General features: G+C 34.2%; 3 protein-coding genes across 4 annotated transcripts; all 3 read right to left on the bottom strand.

Annotated features, from left to right (window-relative positions):
- LOC104725518 lies at positions 4,442-6,030 on the bottom strand. The gene is made up of 3 exons (XM_010444188.2): positions 5,524-6,030; positions 4,919-5,043; positions 4,442-4,829 (listed from the first exon to the last, which is right to left on the bottom strand). Exons 1-3 carry the CDS (start codon positions 5,786-5,788, stop codon positions 4,740-4,742), a joined length of 480 nt encoding a protein of 159 aa, XP_010442490.1. The 5' UTR covers positions 5,789-6,030; the 3' UTR covers positions 4,442-4,739.
- LOC104725517 (ethylene-responsive transcription factor ERF110) lies at positions 15,776-16,795 on the bottom strand. Of its 2 annotated transcripts, none has more exons than XM_010444186.1 (2): positions 16,480-16,795; positions 15,776-16,348 (listed from the first exon to the last, which is right to left on the bottom strand). In XM_010444186.1, exons 1-2 carry the CDS (start codon positions 16,619-16,621, stop codon positions 15,864-15,866), a joined length of 627 nt encoding a protein of 208 aa, XP_010442488.1. In that variant the 5' UTR covers positions 16,622-16,795; the 3' UTR covers positions 15,776-15,863. The 2 variants fall into 2 exon arrangements, with proteins under 2 accessions (XP_010442488.1, XP_010442489.1); XM_010444187.1 differs by having other exon boundaries at positions 15,776-16,345.
- Positions 20,844-21,704, bottom strand: LOC104725516. The gene is made up of 2 exons (XM_010444185.1): positions 21,434-21,704; positions 20,844-21,349 (listed from the first exon to the last, which is right to left on the bottom strand). Exons 1-2 carry the CDS (start codon positions 21,632-21,634, stop codon positions 20,996-20,998), a joined length of 555 nt encoding a protein of 184 aa, XP_010442487.1. The 5' UTR covers positions 21,635-21,704; the 3' UTR covers positions 20,844-20,995.

The raw sequence follows: 21,954 nt of genomic DNA, 5'->3' as shown, positions 1-21,954 counted from the left end.
TTTTTTTTTTTTTTTTTTGGTTATGTTGTGGTAATTTCAATCGGAGGCGTTAAGTTTTACGGTGCGGAGCGGTGCACGTGGCATTATTGTCTCCTTTAATTTTTTATTTGTATGCCCGTTTGGGACAACCGTGGAGAATGGTTTCATCGAGCGTGTCAAGGTCGGTCGCTCATGAGAAACTGTTAATGTCTAAATCGGTCACAATTAGAATGTTTAAGTTCGGTAAAAGGATGATCGAAGTTTTCTTCTATTAATCGGTGTCGAAGCACAAAAGACGGGTTACAATACAACTTAGACGAGTTAGCAAGTAATGAACGAGTTTAGAATGGACGAGTTAGACGGACGACTCTTCGAATCCTTCGCTTTTAACCTTTAATGGGTAAACAGCCTTGTCTCTCCTCTTTCCTCCCTCCCTTTGGTCGAACGCCGTGCACCCGCTTTTATAGGGAACTGTGTCGGTTCGTCCATTACAAAGACCAAAATACCCCTTCCCTTCCTGAAGGTTTATTTGGGCCTTCTTATGGGCTGGGCCTTTTGTTAGGTTACGGGCCTACCCCTAACAGTAGCCCCCCTCACCCCTAATTCGTAGTTTTTAAGCGAAGAACTATGTTGGGGGTCGAACCTACGACCTTTCTTTTCCATTGGAGTCCGTCGCGGAAACCCAACTTGCCTGAACGGGCGTGGGCCTTCACTCTTGGTTGTTGAGATGAACGGACAAGGTTCGAGGAAGCGAAAGGTCGCGCGTGTGATTACGCGGTTTTCGATGTTCTGGGGTCGAATCATTGTATGCGGTTCTTGACGCGCGTGAGATCCGGAAACTGTACCGTCGCCGAACGCGTACTGCAATGATTACGTCTCTAGAATCTTCCTTCCTTCCCTATAAATACCGCTTCTCCACCCTTCTTATTTCATATTCTCGAGCTTTGCTTCCCTCACTCAAGTATTCTTCCTTTCTATTATCTCGTCTCTTTTTGTCAGTTCGTTCGTACTTCGTATTTTTCATTATGACATCCTCCCAATCGGTATCCTCCGATCCTTCCGCCGCTAGTCACCTTCGACAAGCTACCTCTTCCGAATCTGGTGGTTCGGCCAGATCTATTCGTCGCAAGGTTCGGTCTCCGGTTTCTTCCGATTCATCGTCGACGGATTCAGATATCGCTCGACTTGCAACGATTCAACACTGCCTTTCTTCCGACCCAGCCGTTTCAAGCTCGTCGGGACTTCCTTACAGGATCCCTTCCTTGGTTGACAAGACGTTAACCGATGACCCATTCTTTCCCGAGGAGATTGATTTTCCTCCGCCGGTTGAAGGCGCCTTTTCACATGTTGGTAGATCGACGCTGAAGATTGATTCGGCGATTGACGCGGTTCGCATTGGGAAGTTGGGCACTAGGCCAAACATTCTAATTCCATCTCCGGCTCAACGTCCCTGGGATGCTCCTCCTGGCTTCATATGTCTCTCGGAGAAATTATTTACTGAGTGTGGACTCACTTTTCCTCTTCCCTCTTTCTTGATGACGTACTTTGCTCGGCGTAAGGCGGCCATTTCTCAATTTACCCCAGCAACTTTTCGGAACGCCGTGGGTCTCATATTTTGGCCAAGGCTGCAGGAGTCAAGCTGACTTGCGACCATTTGGAAGAGTTGACAATTCTGAATCCGTCGAATCGGACTAAATCTCCCGGAATTTATTACCTGGGTTCGGCAAAGAATACGACCCTCGTCGAAGGTGCCAAGGGAAAAACGTATAATTGGAAAGGCTCGTATTTTTTTCTGGAAGTTACTCCTGGGGTTCTAGAGGACCCGTCCATTCCTTGGTTTTCTGGGTGGAACCCTTCACCCGATAGCCGACCGTTCTTGTTTAACTATCTTTCTGTTGTTGGCCGGGCTTTGGTTTTACCTAACCCCCCTTGGTTCATCATCTTTTTGTAGTTGTCGTCTCAAGGTGTCTTCTTCCATATCCTCCTACTCTTCAAGTTGAGGTTAACGCGATCAAGCTCCTTTGTCTCTACGTCTGGCCGGGTACCGAGTTGAAGAAAGGTCGTCCAAGGAAAATACCAGCTTCGTCGAGGAAGAAAGGTAACTCAATTTTTTTTTTTTTTGGTGTGCATGCCTAGTGCCCTGTTATTCTTCTCTTTGTCCTTCGAACCTGGATCAATTGTCTCCCATACCTTATTAACCTTTAAGGCAATCTTCATTTTCAGCATCGGACACTCGATAGAAGAAGGTGAGATCTCCTTGGACTTCAACTCACCTTCGACAGTTGTCTTCACGTCGACCATGGTGAGCTTCTAAGGTTTCTTCTAAGCTCTGATACCAAATATTGACACACAAACTTAACAAGAATATATCTTCTTATTAAACTCTCTTTAGGTAAAATAACTCAAACCTTACATCCTTCAAGTATTAACACAACTCGATATATATATACTTTGCTCAAGACATAGAAATAGAAGAATTCTAACAAAAGGAAATTTAACATAACTCGTAACTTCCTATTCTTCTTATAAATGTATATTTAGATTACTCCTAAATATACTTTGCTTGAGCCCCAATCTACTTCAAGATTACTCAACAATGTTTGCTCATTTCTTTCATTTTTTTTTTGTATTTGATATTTTTGATAGTTATAAATATAGTCTGGTAAAGTAAATTATGTATATTTAAGTTGTGCAATATAACTCTAAATACAAGCTTTGAATGTGTTGCAAATCAAAGGTAAAACTTGACCTATACTAGTTGTTATCATTCACTCTTCTTTAACACCCTCACCCACTTCATATGTTTGCTTGGATAGTTGTCATAAACAAGTTTGAGTAAGTTATTGGTATTTTGTACCAATCACAATCAAATCATATACATATCTTCATATTGATCATATCACTCCGATCTCTTAATTACTTTATTGTAATTTATAGGTTTTTATATAATATATAAAAAAAATATATATTTGGGTTCACTCCTAGTGGTGAACTTTTAAATTCACCTCTTTGTTTTGGTCAATCGGAATTGGCTAACTAATAAAATTAAATAAGATAAAATATGAATAATACCCATATAAAAAATAACCAATATTTTACAAGGTTATATATCGGTTTTGAGTTTATAAATGAGGATTTAGTATTTAGTTTTTATAATTAAATAATATTATATGGAAATTTGAGTTTGTAAATGAAATTTTAAGGTTTAAATCTTACAATTAAACGAGATTATATGTCAGTCTGAATTTATTTACCCTCTCTAAAAATGACCACATAATATTTCTTTGTGTTTTATCCTCTCTCGCACAGTTCCGACAATCGATATCACTTATTGGAAGGACACTCAACCTGAAATACTGGAGCATAAGCACGCTTTACTCTACAGTTCTCTCAAGACCCTCGATGATGTGAGCCCACTCGACTCCACACTGTCTAGGTTTGGCTCTGATACCAAACTCAAACGCTCCAACCGTCTATACTCTTAGTGGACCCTATGTACACTCCTGGTCCATGGATTCACCTTCCTAAATAGACCCTACGTCCATTCATTTCCCATGGATACACTCATATTCAACGGTCGGTTTGTTACGTCCGGGAGGTTTTAAACACTTGTTTATTGTCTTTAAATCATCACATGATTTTTTCCTGTGTTTGGTCCTCACTAGCATGGTTCCGACAATCACCTCTCGAAAAGTCATCCATTTTGAAACTAATCCAGCATAAGCACGCTTAATCGCGGAGTTCTCTTAGGAACTTTGAACGAAAAGATAATTGCACTTTAGTGATATAGATGATCAAATAAATTCTTTTAAACTTCTCTATAAATCAGGATGTCACACCCAACATATATAATACATAATCAACATAGGATTATAGATAATCAGCTGATAAAACATCAATTAAAAATTCAAAAGTTAAACATAGAAAATCAACTGATAAACATCATTAACTGAGACATGAAGGACCAATTGACAACGAATGTTTCTTAATATAACTTGGAGGTTCCCTTCGTAAAGTCAAATATTAGAGTTTTAAGTACTATTTAAACGTCTATTTTATTTGTTTGCTAGATTAATCTATGCCCCAAAATTGTCAAATAATATAGAATATTTTATTTTTTTGAAGTTATGTTTAATATGAGGTCATCGCATATTGTAACATTAACATACTAACACCAATATAATGTAAACTTTCCTAAATCAACTCTAATATATAATGGAAATACTTCAAGAAACAATATAAAGATTTAGAATATTCTTTGTTTTAAGCTTCATAGATTTCACTTTGTAGATGGGCTTTGACAATCCATGATATTTGGTCCGCAAGATACACATCTTGCACACCAAATTATCTCTAATATAAACTGACTAAATTTTGTTTTTACCGGTTAAATTTCTTTCAAACCACTTGTAAATAGAACCTAACATTTACATCATGTTTGTCTCAAATATATGAGTAGCAGATGATTTAATAGAGATGATCAATTATCTAATGATCAGCTCAAGCACGCTTGATATGCTTTCGGTTACGTTTGTAACGCTTAACTTTTGACAATATCTATGTATTATTCTACTCGGAGAACTCATGAGTCTTCCAGTCAAAAAAACTGAATGATTGCTTTCAATTTTTGTAACTTTAATATCACACACTCCGATGGACCAGCTTTTGTCGTTTGTCTCTCACATGCCTTTCCTATTTTCCAAACTAGATCCTCAAGTTCCGAAGCTTCTCGTCAATGTCCCAATAGTTTTAGAATTTTCTCAGCTTGAGCCTCCTTCTGATATGCTTTGCAAAGAGGGCTGCCATGATCTTGAGATTCTTGACCTTTCTTTCTCTTGCTTCTTCATGATCTGTAGCCATAGACATTGTTGCATCTCATTTAAAACCAGTTACTAAATTAGTCGTTTGCTTAATTTTGATCTTAGTAATCACACTTTACCTGATCTTCATTGTCAAGCTTCGTACTAGAGCTTATTGCTTTCACCATCTCTTGCTTATCTTCTGATCCCTTACTTTCTTTCCTCAACTTTGAACCCTTCCTCGCCATTAAACCCTTCATAACCTCTGATTGCACCCAAAAAGAAGTTTCAAAACTTGTAGATTAGACCCCATCCAAAAAATATAACAAAGAGTGAGGCAGTACAACATTCAAAATTCATACTGTTCTTCTGATCACTTCGAAATTATTAAATTTCATTTCTTTGATATGGCATATGGGTATGTATTCTACAAAAAAAAAAGGCATGAATATTTTTTTGATGTAATATTTAATACAACTAATTTGAGACACTTTGGAGAGTCTAGAAATTGTATATTCTCTAAAGCTCTAAGCTCCTTCATATCCTAGGGTTACAGCTGAGAAGAGAGTAACGTATTTAATTTATATCAACTTATCAACAACAACAAAAAATGAAACGGACAAAAGCAAATAGTTCTTTTGAAATTAGGAAATACAAATTTAATATCAAATAGGACACAACTTAACAATTAATATAGAGTTGGAGTAAATTTAGGCATCTTAATTATAGTCCTAATCTGTTATACCTTTGGTAGTGATGAGTCTATAGACGTGGCCAAGAACAAGCGTATCCGTTGGACGAAGGAGCTTGATCTTCGTGAGCCTAAGAGGGCCTCCATGACCAGTAGATGTGGCGGAGAGAGCTGTGGTAGAAATGAGAAGAGAAACACAGTGGCCAGGGTTCATCTTCATCACATAACTAGCTGAAACTGGACAACATAACTTCTCTTCTTTCCCATTTGGATGTTGTATCACGATTCTAGCTGTATCCACTGCTTGACAGTTTCCCATCTCTTTCTTGTTTTGTTTATTTTGTAGAGAAAGCAGAAATGATTCTTTTTATCTTGAAGTGAAGGAATTAATGGAGATTTGGAAAAAGATTGGAATGAAGAATCTGTAACCGAAGCAAAACACAAGAAGAGCGTGAAAGGTAGTAACAGTCTTTAAATGTGTTTTGACTCGACCACGAGAGAGAGAATGAGTGCGGTCTTTGTCTTTGGCGGTGGAGTCAAAATAATTACTGTCACCGCAGGCCAAATGAGTATTCCGGTTTACGACAATCACTCTAAATATTGTTTTCAATGATATATAACAAATTTACATGTCTTACTCTTACCCTACATATTTCATTGATATATATATATATATATATATATATATATCATTGATTTAATCGTAATGTTAATTATAAGTTATGTATGACCAAGAGTTAGCTGTCCTAATTATATTACGTTATTTTTTACGTTCTAACAAATTTTAAAATATAAGAAACATAAACTGAAATTTCTTTATGAGGTTGAATATGATCGTTATTGAAATATACTAAATTTCAACCAATATCTTCAAAAAGAACAAATCCTAAGTTTCGATCATAGTAAATAGTTAATGGAAGAACTCAATGAAATGACATCTGAATACTTAATTATGATATTACTCGATATAGTACTAAGAAATATGAAATTGAAAATAACAAAACCAACTATAGTTTCGACAGTAAAAGATCTCTGAAAAAAAAACAGTTATTATAGTCGTGTTTTAATTCAGAGGAGAAAGAGAATTTACGTTTATTATCGAGAAGAAGCGTACCATACATTGAAACAATATGTTTCTATCCTACAATATTAATTGGGAGGTACAGATATGAAACTAACTTTAAAATATATAAAAATTATAATTAATTACCATTAGAAAATTTTAATTAAGCTTAATTAATTAATTTAAATAAATATAATTAATTAAAAATAAAAATACTCACAGATCAAATATTAAAAAATCTAAAAAATAATTAAAAATTTTTTTCTCTAATAAATTATGGACGAAATTAGTAAATATTATTTTTAGAAAAATATAAACCAACCAGAATTTTAAAAACTAAGATTTTATATCCAAGTATACAATATAATTATTTTTAATAACTAAATTCCAAAATTTTGTTAAGATTTCAAATTATGATTCTCCTATCATCTTTATCTTATTTTATTTACAAGTTGTTTGAAATTTTTATATAATACTTATGATTAATAAAATGCAAAATTTTTGCTGCATATATTGTGATTTGAATTTTTAAAAACGAATATATTATCAACAATCTATGAAAAATGTGTGATTTAATTTCCACATTGGCGGGTTGATAAAACTAAATTTAAATAGATGATAAATTAATATTTTTTATTTGCTCAAAATATATAATATTAAAATTACTATTTTATATTTCACAAAATAATGATGCAAATACAACAAGCAAACAATATAAAAATGTAATAATACGTCAAAAATAAAATACTATAATATTCTAAAATAATTAGTATTCAAATAGACTAATAGATTTAAAGAATAATTAAAAATAAATATTATTTCAAACAAAATATTTTTTTTACAAAAATATAACAATAACTTTTATTATTATATTATAATTCTTTTTAAAAATATTGACCCGTGCTTTCAGCACGGGATATCTCCTAGTTTATAGATTAAAAGTATAGACAATTACTATTGTAACAATTATGACAATGGGCTCCAATATAACTTGTATAGGCAAATGTTTGGTTGACTTTTGTAACACTCCCCCTTAGAGTTCATTGTCGTTTGTGCCTTTGTGATGGATCTGGTTGTCTCATTAAAAACATTTCTAGGAAACTTGTTGAGAAAAACCATAGTAAGGTAAAAGAGTACAATCACATTTGCTCCCCCTCGAATGACTTAGTGTAACACTTTAGAAATCCCATTGATGACGCATCCCAATGTTATGGACATGTTTTCTGAATATTGAAGTAGGCAATGACTTTGTGAAAATATTTGCTGCATTGTCAGATGACCTAACATATCTTACTTCAATTACCTTATTCTTCTCAAGCTCTTGGGTATATGCGAAGAACTTTGGAGGGATGTGTTTAGTTCTATCACTTTTGATATATCCTTCTTTCGTCTGAGCAACACATGCGGCATTATCTTCATATAAGACAGTTGGCTCTATATTTACGTTGATTTCACTGCTTGACATAATGTGTTGACTTATTGACCTAAGCCATACAGAGTCTTTACTTGCCTCGTGGAGTGCGATGATTTCAGCATGATTTGAGGAAGTCGCTACTAAACTCTGTTTTTGAGAGCACCAAGATATAGCATTGCCCCCAACAGTAAAAACATATCCAGTTTGTGATCGAGCTTTGTGTGGATCTGATAAATATCTTGTATCTGCAAAACCCACCATTTGACCTTTTGAGTTTTTAAGATAAAATAATCCTAAATCAATAGTCCCTTGAAGATAACTAAAGACATGTTTTATCCCATTCCAATGTCTTTGTGTAGGGGATGAGCTGAATCTTGCCAAAATGTTAACTGCAAATGATATATCTGGCCGAGTGCAATTTGCAAGGTACATTAGTACTCCAATTGCACTTAGATACGGTACATCAGGACCAAATATCTCCTCATTTTTTTCATGTGGTCGGAACGGATCCTTTTCAATATTAAGTGATCTAACGACCATTGGTGTGCTGAGAGGATTTGCTTTATCCATATGAAAGCGTTTTAAAACTCTTTTATTGGTGTACAAATATTCCCTTATAAGAAAGTTCAATTTGTAAATCAAGACAAAACTTTGTTCGTCCGAAATCTTTCATATCAAACTCTCCTTTTAAATAGTTTGTTGCTTTCTGTATTTCCTCTTGAGTTCCAATGATATTTAGATCATCAACATAGACCGCGATAATTACAAATCCGGATATTGTTTTCTTGATAAAAACACAAGGGCATAGAGGATTATTCACATATCCTTCTTTATTTAGGTGCTCACTAAGGTGATTATACCACATACGCCCAGATTGCTTTAAACCACATAATGATCTTTGTCATTTTATTGCGCATAATTCTTTTGGTTTAGAAGTTAACATTTTAGGCATATTAAATCCATCAGGAATTTTCATATAGATATCATTATCTAATGATCCATATAAATATGCCGTTACAACATCCATGAGACGCATCTCTAGATTTTTATCATTGCTAGACTCATTAAAAATCTAAACGTGATAGCATCCATAACGGGAGAATATGTTTCCTCGTAATCAATACCAGGTCTTTGAGAAAAACTTTGTGCCACAAGACGAGCTTTATACCTTGTTATCTCGTTTTCTTCATTACGTTTTCGGATGAAAATCCATTTATAACCAACAGGTTTTACACCCTTAGGTGTGGCCACAATTGGTCCGAATACATTTCTTTTATTAAGAGAATCAAGTTTGACTTGTATTGCATCTTTCCATTTTATCCAGTCATGTCTCTTTTCACATTCATATACTGACCTTGGCTCTGGATCCTCGATTTTTTCTTTTATTTCCTTTGAAACAATATAAGAAAAAACATCATCCATTTTCTTTCGATTCCATATCTTTCCACTATGGATATAGTTGATAGATATCTCATGATTTTCTTCAGATTCATGATGCTCTATATTGGTGGAAAAGTCATGATTTGTTTTTTCCATAATATTTTCTGTCATTTTGGGAGCGTCATGTTTCTCGACTTCCTTTGTTTTTCTAGGATTTTTATCCTTCGCACCAATTGGTCTACCGCGCTTTAAGCGTATTCTAGACTCATGTGTTTCATCAATTTTTCCATATACTCTGTAAATGCATAATTCATCGAACTTCCAGTTCTGACTGCTTTATGGGAGGATCAAGGTGTAATAATGATGTTACACACCATTTGATATCCTTTTCCATCTTTTTATTTTCTCCCCTAGAACCGGAAATTCTTATTCATCAAAATGACAATCTGCAAAACATGCAGTAAATATGTCACCAATTTGAGGTTCTAGGTATCATATAATTGATGGAGAATCACAACCAACATATATTCCCAACCTTCTCTGTGGTCCCATTTTAGTACGTTGTGGGCGTGCAATCGGTATATATACCGCACAACCAAATATTTTTAGATGAGAAATATTTGGTTATCGACCAAATGCTAACTGTAATGGGGAAAAATTATGATATGCACTTGGCCTTATGCATATAAGTGATTCAGCATGCAAAATATCATGTCCCCATATTGAGGTTGGTAGTTTTGATCTCATGATCAATGGTCTTGCAATTAATTGCATATGTTTAATTAAAGATTCTACCAATCCATTTTGTGTATGCACATGGGCTACAAGGTGTTCAACATTGATTCCTGTTACCATACAATAATCATTGAATGCTTGGGACGTGAATTCACCAGTGTTATCTAATCTAACTCCTTTAATTGGATAATCAGGAAACTGAGCTCTTAGTTTGATTATCTGAGTCAGAAATCTCGCAAATGCCATATTTCGAGATGATAACAAACAAACATGTGACCATCTACTAGACGCGTCTATCATTACCATGAAATAATAGAATGGTCCACATGGTGGGTGTATAGGTCCACAAACGTCACCTTGAATTCGTTCAATAAATTTTGGTAATTCTTTACCGATTTTGGTTGGCGATGGTCTTATAATCAATTTTCCTAGAGAACATGCAACACATGTCATTTTATTCCCCTGAGAAATCTCTTGGGTTTTAGTGAATGTCCATGTGAACTCTCTATAATTTTTCGCATCATTGTGGTGCATGGGTGACCAAGGCGATCATGCCACAATGTGAAATCATCATGATTTCTTTTGATCACAAGGTGTGATTCTATTGAAATTTATGTATGTATGGTGTAAACCTGACGGGAGTCTTGGTAATTTTTCCAATACATGTCTTTTTCCTGATTTTTCAGAAGTAATGTACATGTATTTCTTTCCATTCTCAGTTGCAGACTGAGTGTCATATCCCTGAAGGTATATGTCTTTAAAACTCAACAATTTTTTTTTAGAATTTGGAGAAAAAAATGCATTTTTTATCAAAAAATTTGTCCCGTTAGGTAATGCAAAATTTCCTTTACCAGTCCCTTCAATTAAGTCGGTGGGACCTGATATTCTATTAACAATAACTTTTGTTGTTTCAGATCGGAGAAATATTTTCTATGTTTCAGAATAGTGTGCGTTGTTCCACTATCTGGTATGCAAATGTCTCCATGATTTGTCTTAAATAATGTTCCACTTGTAATGTGATCCATTTGGTTATGTGTGAAATAAATATAATCGGTTAATAGAAATTGAAAATAAATTTATTCATAAAGCACACAATAATTATACAAGAGAGGTAATAGAAGCACACAAATATAGGAATTTTCAAACAAACATCGACTTATTTATGGCATAGTTGTCGGAAATTCGAGTTTCATAAGATAGGCATTTTAGTTTTCTGCAAGGACATCCTCATCAGGATTGTTTGCGAAATCAGCAGCCTCAAGGTGGGTTGTACCCTCAGAATGTTCCGCAAGGTTCACTTCCTTTCCTTTGCCCTTAGCGAATTCTTTGTACAGAGCACAAATATGTGCAGGGGTTCGGCATACCTGAGACCAATGTCCCTTAGTGCCACATATGAAACAAGAACTCTCACGTTTCTGGGTAGTGTTTTCTTGGATTTCTTTTCCTTTCGGACTCTGTTTAGAGCGAATCCATTAGTATGACTTCCTGCTTTGAGAGTTATAGCTTCTCCCGCTTCCGCGATAGTTTCGACGACCGCGTCCTCGAAAAGCTCTATTATTTCTCACTAGATTTTTAACATCCAATGCATTAACCTTAGGGAATGATTTTGATCCGGTGGGTCGAGACATGTGATTCTTGATAAGGAGCTCATTATTCTTTTCAGCTGTTAAGAGCGCCACAATCAAATATGAGAATTTGGTGTATCCACGCAACCTATATTGTTGCTGCAGAGTGATGTGATTCTTGTGAAACGTGGTGTACGTTTTCTCAAGCATCTGAGATTCCGTGATGGTTTCACCACAATATCTTAGCTTGGCGACAATCCCCAACATGGCTGCATTGTAATTCATCACCTTGTCAAAGTCTTGGAATCTTAGATTTTGCCATTCATCCCGAGCAAGTGGAAGAGTTATGTCCCTTTGATGATCAAATCGATCCTTCAGGGTGATCTCTCTTGATGAGCAAGTCTTCTAGCCGTTGTTGGGGTTGGTGGGACCTGCAAGGATCGAAAATATTGAATAAGACTTACCTGGATGCGATCTAGGCCCAATTGATGTTCTCTGAATCACTTCTTGTACTACTCGATGTGCTACTTCAGGGTTCTTGTCTTGTGCTTGATTGTTGGCTTGTTTATTGAATTAGGGGTCTTCTTGGAGTTCCTCTAGAGTATCTTGATCAGTCTCTTGATGCTCGTACATGTCCTCTATGTCTTGGTCTTGATCTTCACTCTCTTGATTGCTTTCGGAGGTGTAGCTTGTATCACACGTCTCTTGCAGCTCCAATGTCTTCTCTTGGATTCTTGAGGTTCCTTGACCTGCCAAAAGAGGTTTCATACCTGGGGAACTGGTCTGATCAAGGCTCATTTGGGTGAAGGCTTCAGCAAGCTCTTCCTCGGTAATGTGATCATGTCCATTATGGTGGCATGATGGTGGTACAGACCAGTTGACGTCCTTCAGCTCTAGGGAGCTTACAATGTCTTGAACGGCTAGGTTAAACCTNATGTCTTCTCTTGGATTCTTGAGGTTCCTTGACCTGCCAAAAGAGGTTTCATACCTGGGGAACTGGTCTGATCAAAGCTCATTTGGGTGAAGGCTTCAGCAAGCTCTTCCTCGGTAATGTGATCATGTCCATTATGGTGGCATGATGGTGGTACCGACCAGTTGACGTCCTTTAGCTCTAGGGAGCTTACAATTTCTTGAACGGTTAGGTTAAACTTCGTCCTTAGCTGTTTAGCCTTTGATCGTGTCATAGGGTCTTCTCGTACTTCTGGTACAGGATGTGGTACAGGATCTGGTTCAACGGTTTGGTTTGTAGGATCGATGTCCGCATCAGAGGACTTCCACAGTTCTAAAATATGAGTTATCTAAAACTAATCTAAGAAGTGTATATGAGAAGCCAGAGGAGAAAGAGAGTTTACGTTTATTATCGAGAAGAAGTGTACCATACAATTGAAACAATACATTCAAATTTATAGAGTAAAAGTATAGACAAATACTACTATCACAATTATGACAATGGGCTCCAATATAACTTATATACGCAAATGTTTTGTTGACTTTTGTAAAAAGTCGTACTTTTTATTAATGTTTTTATCCTATTTTCATATAAATTATACATAGATTTTTTGTAGTTTATAATTAAAAGAGAATTAGTTAGAAATATCATTTTTGTTAATATATTTTTTGGTCATTTTCATATTTGCTCTCCTTTAATTTTTTATGACTATTTTACTTTTACATGAAAATATTTTAATCAATAAAATTGAAAACAAAACTTTTTCGCAAAAAAATTTCGACATATTTTCCCATCAAAAAAATTTCGACAAAAATATTTATAAGGCTTTTATAAAGTTTTAATTAAAAAATATTTATATGACATTTATAAAGTTTTTATATGTAGAAGTCTTATAAAAACTTAGTAAATGCCTTATAAAACCTTTTAAAACCTTTTAAAGACTTTTTAAAAACTTTTTAGAAATCTTTTAAAAACCTTGTAAAAAAATTGTAAAAGCGTTTGCAAGATTTTTAAAAAAATTTTAAAAGCGTTTACAAAGATTTTATAAGGTATAAATTTTAAATTTTTTGACGAAAAAACCCAGTTTCGTAATTTTTGCGGGAATCTTTTTTTCATTTTTTTGCGGAAATGTTTTCGATTTTTGTGACTGAATATATACCATCACTCAAAAAAGAATAATTTAATTATTTTGTACATAAAAAATGTAGTTTTGAAAATTATCAAGATGGAGAGATATTTTTTAAAAGGACATGGAAATAGAAGTATTTTTAAATAAAAATACTAATTGCATTATCTGTCAAAACGAATATTTATAACCCTTATATATCTTCTTTACTAACCGCAATTGTCTATCTTCTGTAAACTTCACTCGAAGCTTGTCAAAACTTGCGTAAAAGAGTTTTTGATATAGAAATATGTGTATGTTTGATTTTCTAACTTCTCGAAAACAATTTTAAAAATATTTTTTAGGTATAATTTTTATAAAGTTACATGCATTGTCGTTTTTCAAAAACTTTAATTTTTGAAATTTCTTCCGTAAACTCTTTTACTTCTATTTGGACTACTAACTTATAACTACTTTTTTAATTTATTAATGTTTGGTTGAAAAAAAAAAAATTACATGCATTGTCTAACTTATAAGTCTGATCATTGCTATGCTAACAAAGAGAAGAGAATAACGGCACGTCAAGCTGATATGGGACCCAACCGTTCTCAACAGTCCCCGAGGACCATGACACACGCTCAATGGTTGTCCTATACTCCTATGTCCCTCATTTTCTATGAGCGAGTGTGTTTTTGTCACTTCTTTTTCTTTTTGTTCTCTTACCCCGAATGAGAAAGTGTCTAAAGATCGCTTCACCACTTATTGAAAAGCAGTGTGGTTACGAGGCATACAACTAAAGTTATTTGCATTAGAATGACTAAAGAATAGAGAAGGAGAGAAATATTGATGATTGTCACTAGTTTCTAAATTTAGTATCACGCCCCCCTCGACCATCAAGATCTCGTTTGCCGTGACTTATAACCATCCACACTTTTTGAACCTTTTGGTTGATCAGTATATATAATTTCTCACAAAAAAATTATTGACTTACGTATATTACGAATAGTCCACACTTGTTTCATGTGATAAAGTAAATTGTTTTGTATTATGTCAAGTTTGTTGTTTTATGCTCTCCATTTGCTTACCCTCTTTTGTTTTATTATCTTACTAGAATTTATTTTTGTGTCATTTAATTTACAAATAGAAGCTCATATATATACATCGATTATGCGATCTCTTTTAATTACTTTGTGCTAAATATACTTCTAGGAAATAAATTATAAATCTAAAAAACTGTAAATCCGATAATATAAAAGATTATGCCGCCTAATGCAAGTTTTGGGAGAAAAAAAATGTTGTGTAGGTGTCTGTGTTATAATCCAGAATAATAAGAAGAACGATGCGTCCTTCAGAGAAAAAAACCAACCGAGTTGCAGAGTTTTCTGCTAAAACTTTTGGGTAAGTCAGCGGTAGAATAAGTTGCATACGCATGCATGGCTTTACTCTGTATATGTGATTCTATCTTGCCAGCATGATTTTTAATTTTCTGCTAAAAATATTCTCAAGATTTTAACCAAAAAATAATATAATAAATAAATATTCTCAAGATATCAGTTATAAAGGTATTGATTTAAAACTAGAGAGTGCATAAGTCGAGTTACGTCTTCTCGACGACCTAACCTTTTTAATTTCTCTTTGACATTCATATGAATCATGAATATAATTTCAAAAAAAATTCGTAAAATTAAATGAATTATGGTCCAAGACAAGAATCATGGAAAGGAATTTGTCAATATAGCTTAAAATGGATCATGTACGTGACATGGAGCTAACCTATTGCTTACTCCGATGCTGCATCTTGCCTAACTTTTGTCACTGGCCTAACTCTGCTTGTTTTTCAAGTTGCTTTATTTTTCTTTCCGACAAATACTATTCGGGTCACAATACAGAACCGTTTCGATACTAATCGTGTAGAGGACATATTATTTTAAGTGTTTAACCAATATAAAGTCGATTTGAGAAATTCCGGGATGACATCAAGAGAGCATTTGACCGATTGACGTAAGTACTGAGATACTAAAAACTATTACGTAGGAACTAATATTTTTGATGATTAAGAAAGACTCTACAGTGAACTCAAACATAGAGAGCTTAGTTGAAATAACAGAGTAAAATATATATATTGTTTCGCACTTAACATTGTATAAAGACAAGAAAAATCCTTATTATAACATAAAAATGTATTAGGTAGAGGAAGGTCCAGAAAAATCAGAGGATCTTTGACCAGAACTTGAAGGAGGCAGAGGTTGTTTCATCGGTGAATGTTCTAATATGTTGCTACTCTCTTCTTGTCCATGCCCATAAAAAGACCGTTGGCCTGAACTTTGCAACAACTTTGAATAACTCCTATAATTCATAAGATCCTCTTCTGCTTTATTCACCACCGTGTCAGTGGGTAAGGGAAGAGGAGGGGGAGGGGGAGGAAGAAGAAGCCTTACATCCTCGGGGAAATTAAGCTTTGCTTTACTTCCACGGAACCTGAGTGCAGCCTCGTCATAGGCTCTAGCAGCGGCCTCCGCTGTATCAAACGTCCCGAGCCACACCCTAGCGGCTTTATGTGGATCGCGTATCTCAGCCGCCCATTTTCCCCATGGTCTCTGCCTTACTCCCCTGTATCTCCTTCTTTTTCCCCCTATTTCGTCTGGTAATGCCTTGCTTGTGAATTCTTCTGTACAGAACAGCGATTGTTTTTTATGCTTTCAAGTTGACAAACGTCAAAGAGAAACATCTAACCAAATAAAAATTGTATTTGAGATGTTAATTAAGAACGGTTCATGAAAATATAACACGTAGACTCACCGATCGGACCAAGTGAAGAAGAACCGATTCCAAGCCATCCTCTCTTATGTCCAGCCGAAGAGGAGGAAGAGTGTGCCCTTTCAGCCTCAGTCTGAGAGCGACCAGAAACAACCTGTGTCAAGGCGGAGACCATGGCAGACATCTCTGTGCCAAACCTATTGAACCTATCAACCGCAGGGTCGTCTTCAAAATTGTAGACGTCATCAACCACAGGCTCAGTGGCCCTGGACTCTTCTTGTTCTCCTTGGTTTGCCACCTTGAGAAGCGACAAATAAAACTACTTTTATTTTTCCGAATGTGGTCACTCTTTGGAGGCTTAGCTCATTTATATATGGAAATAACTTTCGCACAAACCACATAGCTATGTCCTAAAATACACATTTAAATTAATTTTGTTAATACGTAAGTTATATAATTTGTGTGATTATTTGAGTGAGAAACTAATGGGTAGAGAAATTATTTGGGCCTCCTCCTTAAGGACCCCATTGCCCAAGAGTATAGATCTTTTCGAGAGGAGTTCTTGACATATTCCCCTCTCATTATTTTCTACCACGGATTTTTTTTAGATTACTCCCCTTGGTTTAAAATTATATTTGTTGGGTGTTGGTAAAAGAAGAATTGTAAAAAAAAAAGTAATATGTTTACACATTTTTTAGATTAAAGCTATGAATTTATAAATATGATATAGCATCATTATTCATTAATGGTTTGTGACAGTGTCAATGTTACTACTTTACTTTTCTGCTTACACCGTATAATGCATGTTATTAACAAAATATTTCAAGAAGAATATTGAAATCCATTCTAATAGAAGTTATTTCCATTGTCTCAAAATATAAATTAATTCAACAAAACATCTTATTATCGGGGTTGCAATTAATTGCTTGCTAGGAGGAGATATCTCCTACTTAAAGCACGGGTCAACATGTTTTAAAAAAATACTTAGTAATTTTCATCCATAATTTTATTAGAGAGAAAACATAATTATTTTAAGAGAAATACCCTAAAATAGCACTAAAACAAGTTTTTTTTTCCAAACTTAGCACACATTCCATAATTTTCCAAAAATAGCACTATTTAACACATTAAAATATTTAAAATTAATTTTTAGAATTTTGTTTTTTAGGTTTGGGTTCTCAATTTTACATTTAGGGTATAGTTTTAAGAGGTAGGGTTTAGTATTTTGAATTTAGGATTTAATTTTCATAGATTAATTGGTGTTATTTTTGGAATTTTAGAGATGTTGGAATAAAAACTTATTTTTGTGCTATTTTGAGAATCTCCCTTATTTTAACTAATAGTTATATGTGTTTTTTAAAAAATCTTAGCTATTAATTTTTTATTTTTTTTAAAGTACAAATAAGTTTTGATTTGAATAGATTTTTTTTACTTTTCTATATATTTTTTTATTTTTGATCTGTCATCGTTTTTTATTTTTAAATTAATTAATTATATTTAATTAATTAATTAATAATCTTAATTAAATTTTTTCTATGGTAATTGAATCTAATTTTTACACGCTTTAAGGTTAGTTTCATATCTCTATTTCCTAATTAATATAGTAGGATAGTAGGATACTAGCTAGACAAATTCACGTTATTTTAGGAATAGAGATACTGACATCTCTTTTTCTTTTCGACAAGGTTACTAATAATTAAAGAAATTCAGAAAAACGATGACATACAATATTTTTTGAGAAACATATTGATTTAAACTAGATAGTGCATGCTGTAATTAGAATATTAGATCATAAATTGATAAAGGTACATATCCATAACGAAATGTATTGATTATATAAAGTAAAAAATTAAATATTGCATTCCAATCTTCCAGAAAAATTGAACCAATAAAACAATCTCTAACAAAAGTAAACTAAATATGGAAAATTAAACGACGGTATGTGTTCTCATCGTCGTCTTCACCCACCAACAGCTTCGGTGGCTCCAACGGCAATGGCAAGAAGGTTCTCCATCTTGAATGTCATCGCCATGACTTTCTTGGCTACCACATGTGTATTATTCCCGACCAAATCCTTCACCAAACTCGTGCTGTCGGTACAAACCATGACATCATAGTTTGCAGTTTCCGGTGATTCCTTGAGTTCCGAGGAAACGATCTTGAGAGAATTTACAACGTTCAAGTAGGCATCTTGACACGCCTTGAACTGCTTCTTCAAGTTCGGGTTATACTTTGCCGCATTTTCAATGAAACTAGCTGATTTAAGGGCGTAGGATGTGCCGAGGCGGAGCACGACCTTAGCTAGTTCAAACTACAGATTAGAAAGAAAAAAAAAGTAAAATAAGTGTCTATTATTGAGCATGCGACGTGAACATAATCGCAATCATACAAAAAAAACATAGATTTAATGACAGCTAGTACAATACTTAAATTTCTTTCCAACATATATGACAAAGACCAAATTAAAAACTTAAATTTCGAAAATATAATATTAAATTTTTCCTTTAACTTTTGAAATTTAGAAGAAAACTAATGCAATGGTGAAAGTAATTAAAATATATAGTTGTGTACTAGATATTAGTACCTTGCCGGTGGCAGAAACCGCCGGAGGATAGGCTTTCAAAGTTTCAACGCAGAAGGTTTTGTTGCTGACATGGTCGCATATGTCGTCGATGTATTTTGTGGAATTTGAGGCCAAAGCAGAGCCTAAGACAAGTTGTAACAGAAGTGCTACAGAAACGAAGGCAAAACAATAGGAAGAAGAAGCCATCTCTCTTAAGTATTCAGATTTTTGTTTAACCTTTGTTTTGTTCGTGAATCGTGGCTATGGGTATTTATATATATCTTGAACGAATATAATTAAGATAAACCCTACCTACTATTATTGCCTTATTCATCTGCTTCACAACTGGTAAGTACTAAAATAATTTATTACATGTTATTAATGTTCGATTTACTTGCTCTGTAAATTCTTGATTTACATTCTCTTACATAGAAACTAAAATATATAGTGGATCTACTGTGGCCAATTAGTCTTGAGTATATCTTGTAAAGACGATACCATATGTTACACCAAATATATTGTAATATTGTAACGTGCAATTTTTTCTACCTGGCTATAGTAATATTATATATAAGAATCGCTTCTTTCCCCTTTTTTCTCTTTTCGAAATGTTATCATTTAATTAGTTCCAAAGCAAAGTAAACGTCTTCGTGTACATTACAAAGACAGATTTTTCTCCCATACTATTTGCAAGACAATCTCTATTATTTCTAAAAGTACCAAACTAAATATATAGAAAAAATATCAAAGGAGTGGTGACCAAGTTGTAGTACAATGGGGTTGGATCCATTGTGTGTCTCGAATTTAATTTCTCTATGGGACGTCGAAGCATTAATTAAATCAGAATATACTAAAGACCGGCTCCGGAACTCCCACGATTTAACAATATAAAAAAGAAAATTCTGAAATTGAATTAACATTTAACTAAATATTACATTATTTTCATATGTGGTTCGCTACGACCACTAGACCATAACACTAAACCTCTGCTACATAAGGGAAACCCTAGAGAACCTCTGCTACATAAGGGAAACCCTAGAGGCCTAGACTTTCTTCGAGGAAAATGAGCACTAGCTCGGAAGCTTAATTTTGGAGCTCCGCTTCACGCTTTGGAATCGGAAGCTTTCAAAAGCTTTTAGAATCTTATTTCTGTGATATTTCAAAAAATCTGTTTTGGAAGTTTACAGTTCCGTTTTTAAGCTTGCGCTTCCAGTTTCAATATTTGATATTACAAATAAATAAATAAAAAGATACCATCATTTTCAAAAGTTTTATTAACAAAGAATCTTGAAGAACTAATTTTATGATTTATAATTTTGGTCTTTGATTTTTTTTTAAGTAGCATTAGCACGAAAGCTACTTAAGTCATTTTATGTGGTTCATTATATTTTTTAAATTGAACTACTGTTTAATGTTTTATTATTATCATATATAAATCCGCTTCTTTATTCTTTAATAAAAACCGCTTGCAAGGTTCTAAATGTTTTGCTTTTACGTACTTTCTTCTGTCACTATTGTAACGTAGTCTGCATGTTTTCGGAAAACTCAGTTGGTACTGATTCGCATCACCTCCCAAGTCCCAACTATGGGCTTCTTTCATCTATGTCTTCTTTGTAATGGGATGGATAATTAAGATTAGGTTTTAAATATGTACTGTGTTTTTGTATTTTATTTTCTAATGCATTAATAGAAAACCATTTTCTGGAAAGAACAAAAAAATTAAACATTAAAGTTTAATATTGTATTTGCAGCCAAGTAATTATTTATATACTATATCCAATAGAATTCTTCTTCATGATGAATTTCCTTTGATCTTTTTTTTTTTAATCCAAGAGATCTCCTTTTGGTATAAACGCTTCTCAGTTAATAAAGATATATATAAGTCATTTGCAAAAATGAGCTTTTGGAAATGATATCATATGTTAAATACTTTCAACCTTTTGCAATTATAAAGACAAGCCGAATGGTACATGTTCTCATCTTCGCGTTCTGTCTTCACCCGCCGATAGCTTGTGTGGCTGTAACACCAAGAGGAAGGAGCTTCTTCATTTGCATTGTCATGTCAATGAGAGTCTTCGAAGACACGTCTTGGTTTTTACCGATCAAATTCATCACTTGGGTGATTTGGTCGGTACAAGTCATAACATCATGGTTTGCGGTACGTGGAGAGACTCTGAGTTCTTGAAAGGCTTTTCCGAGAGAGTATCCCATAGTTCTATAGGTATCGTGGAACGTCCCGAACTGTGCCTTCAAACTCGGCTCCTTTTGTGCTGTGAGTAGTGCAAAACGCATTGTCTTCTGGACATGGGATACGAGAAGGCCGCTGATCACGACTTCTGCAAGTGTGACCTTTAGATTATAAAAGAAAATTGTTTTAAATTTCATACCAAATAAATAAGAAAAGATATGTTTGCATTATGGGTTAGATATTACCGAGCTTCCGGCATACTTCGCCCAACGAAAACCAGTCAACGTTTGCCAGCAGAATGGTTTGTCGTCAATAGATGACATCTGACATAATTTGTCGATGTATTGTGTGGAGTTTAAAGGCAAGGCCGAAGCAGCAGGGGCTACGAGAAATTGTAACAAAAGTGCCATTGAAAAGACGAAGAAACAATGAGAGGAAGAAGCCATTTCTTTCTATCTCCCAAGGCGTTTTATTTATCTCAACCCTCTACTGTAAAGATTCAAGTTTTGGATTTACTTTTTGATGTTCTGATTATAGTTTATATACCTTTCAAGTATATATATACGCATACTTACTCATAGTTTTGTTGCCATCTTTATTTTTCGTTTTTATATTGACTAGAATTTTATTTTCTTTCATTTTCATTGAATGCAAAAATCTGATTATTGAGAGTATTATATTTTCCTAATTTTTGATTTTAGTAAACACTTTGTTGACTATGTTTATTTACTTGTAATTTTTTTTGGTCACGAACTTTTTTGGTAAC

The sequence above is a fragment of the Camelina sativa genome, chromosome 11, assembly GCF_000633955.1.
Source record: "Camelina sativa cultivar DH55 chromosome 11, Cs, whole genome shotgun sequence".
Taxonomy (NCBI): domain Eukaryota; kingdom Viridiplantae; phylum Streptophyta; class Magnoliopsida; order Brassicales; family Brassicaceae; genus Camelina; species Camelina sativa.
The sequence above is the reverse complement of the archived record's forward strand: the minus strand, read 5'-3'. Positions and strand labels throughout refer to the sequence as shown.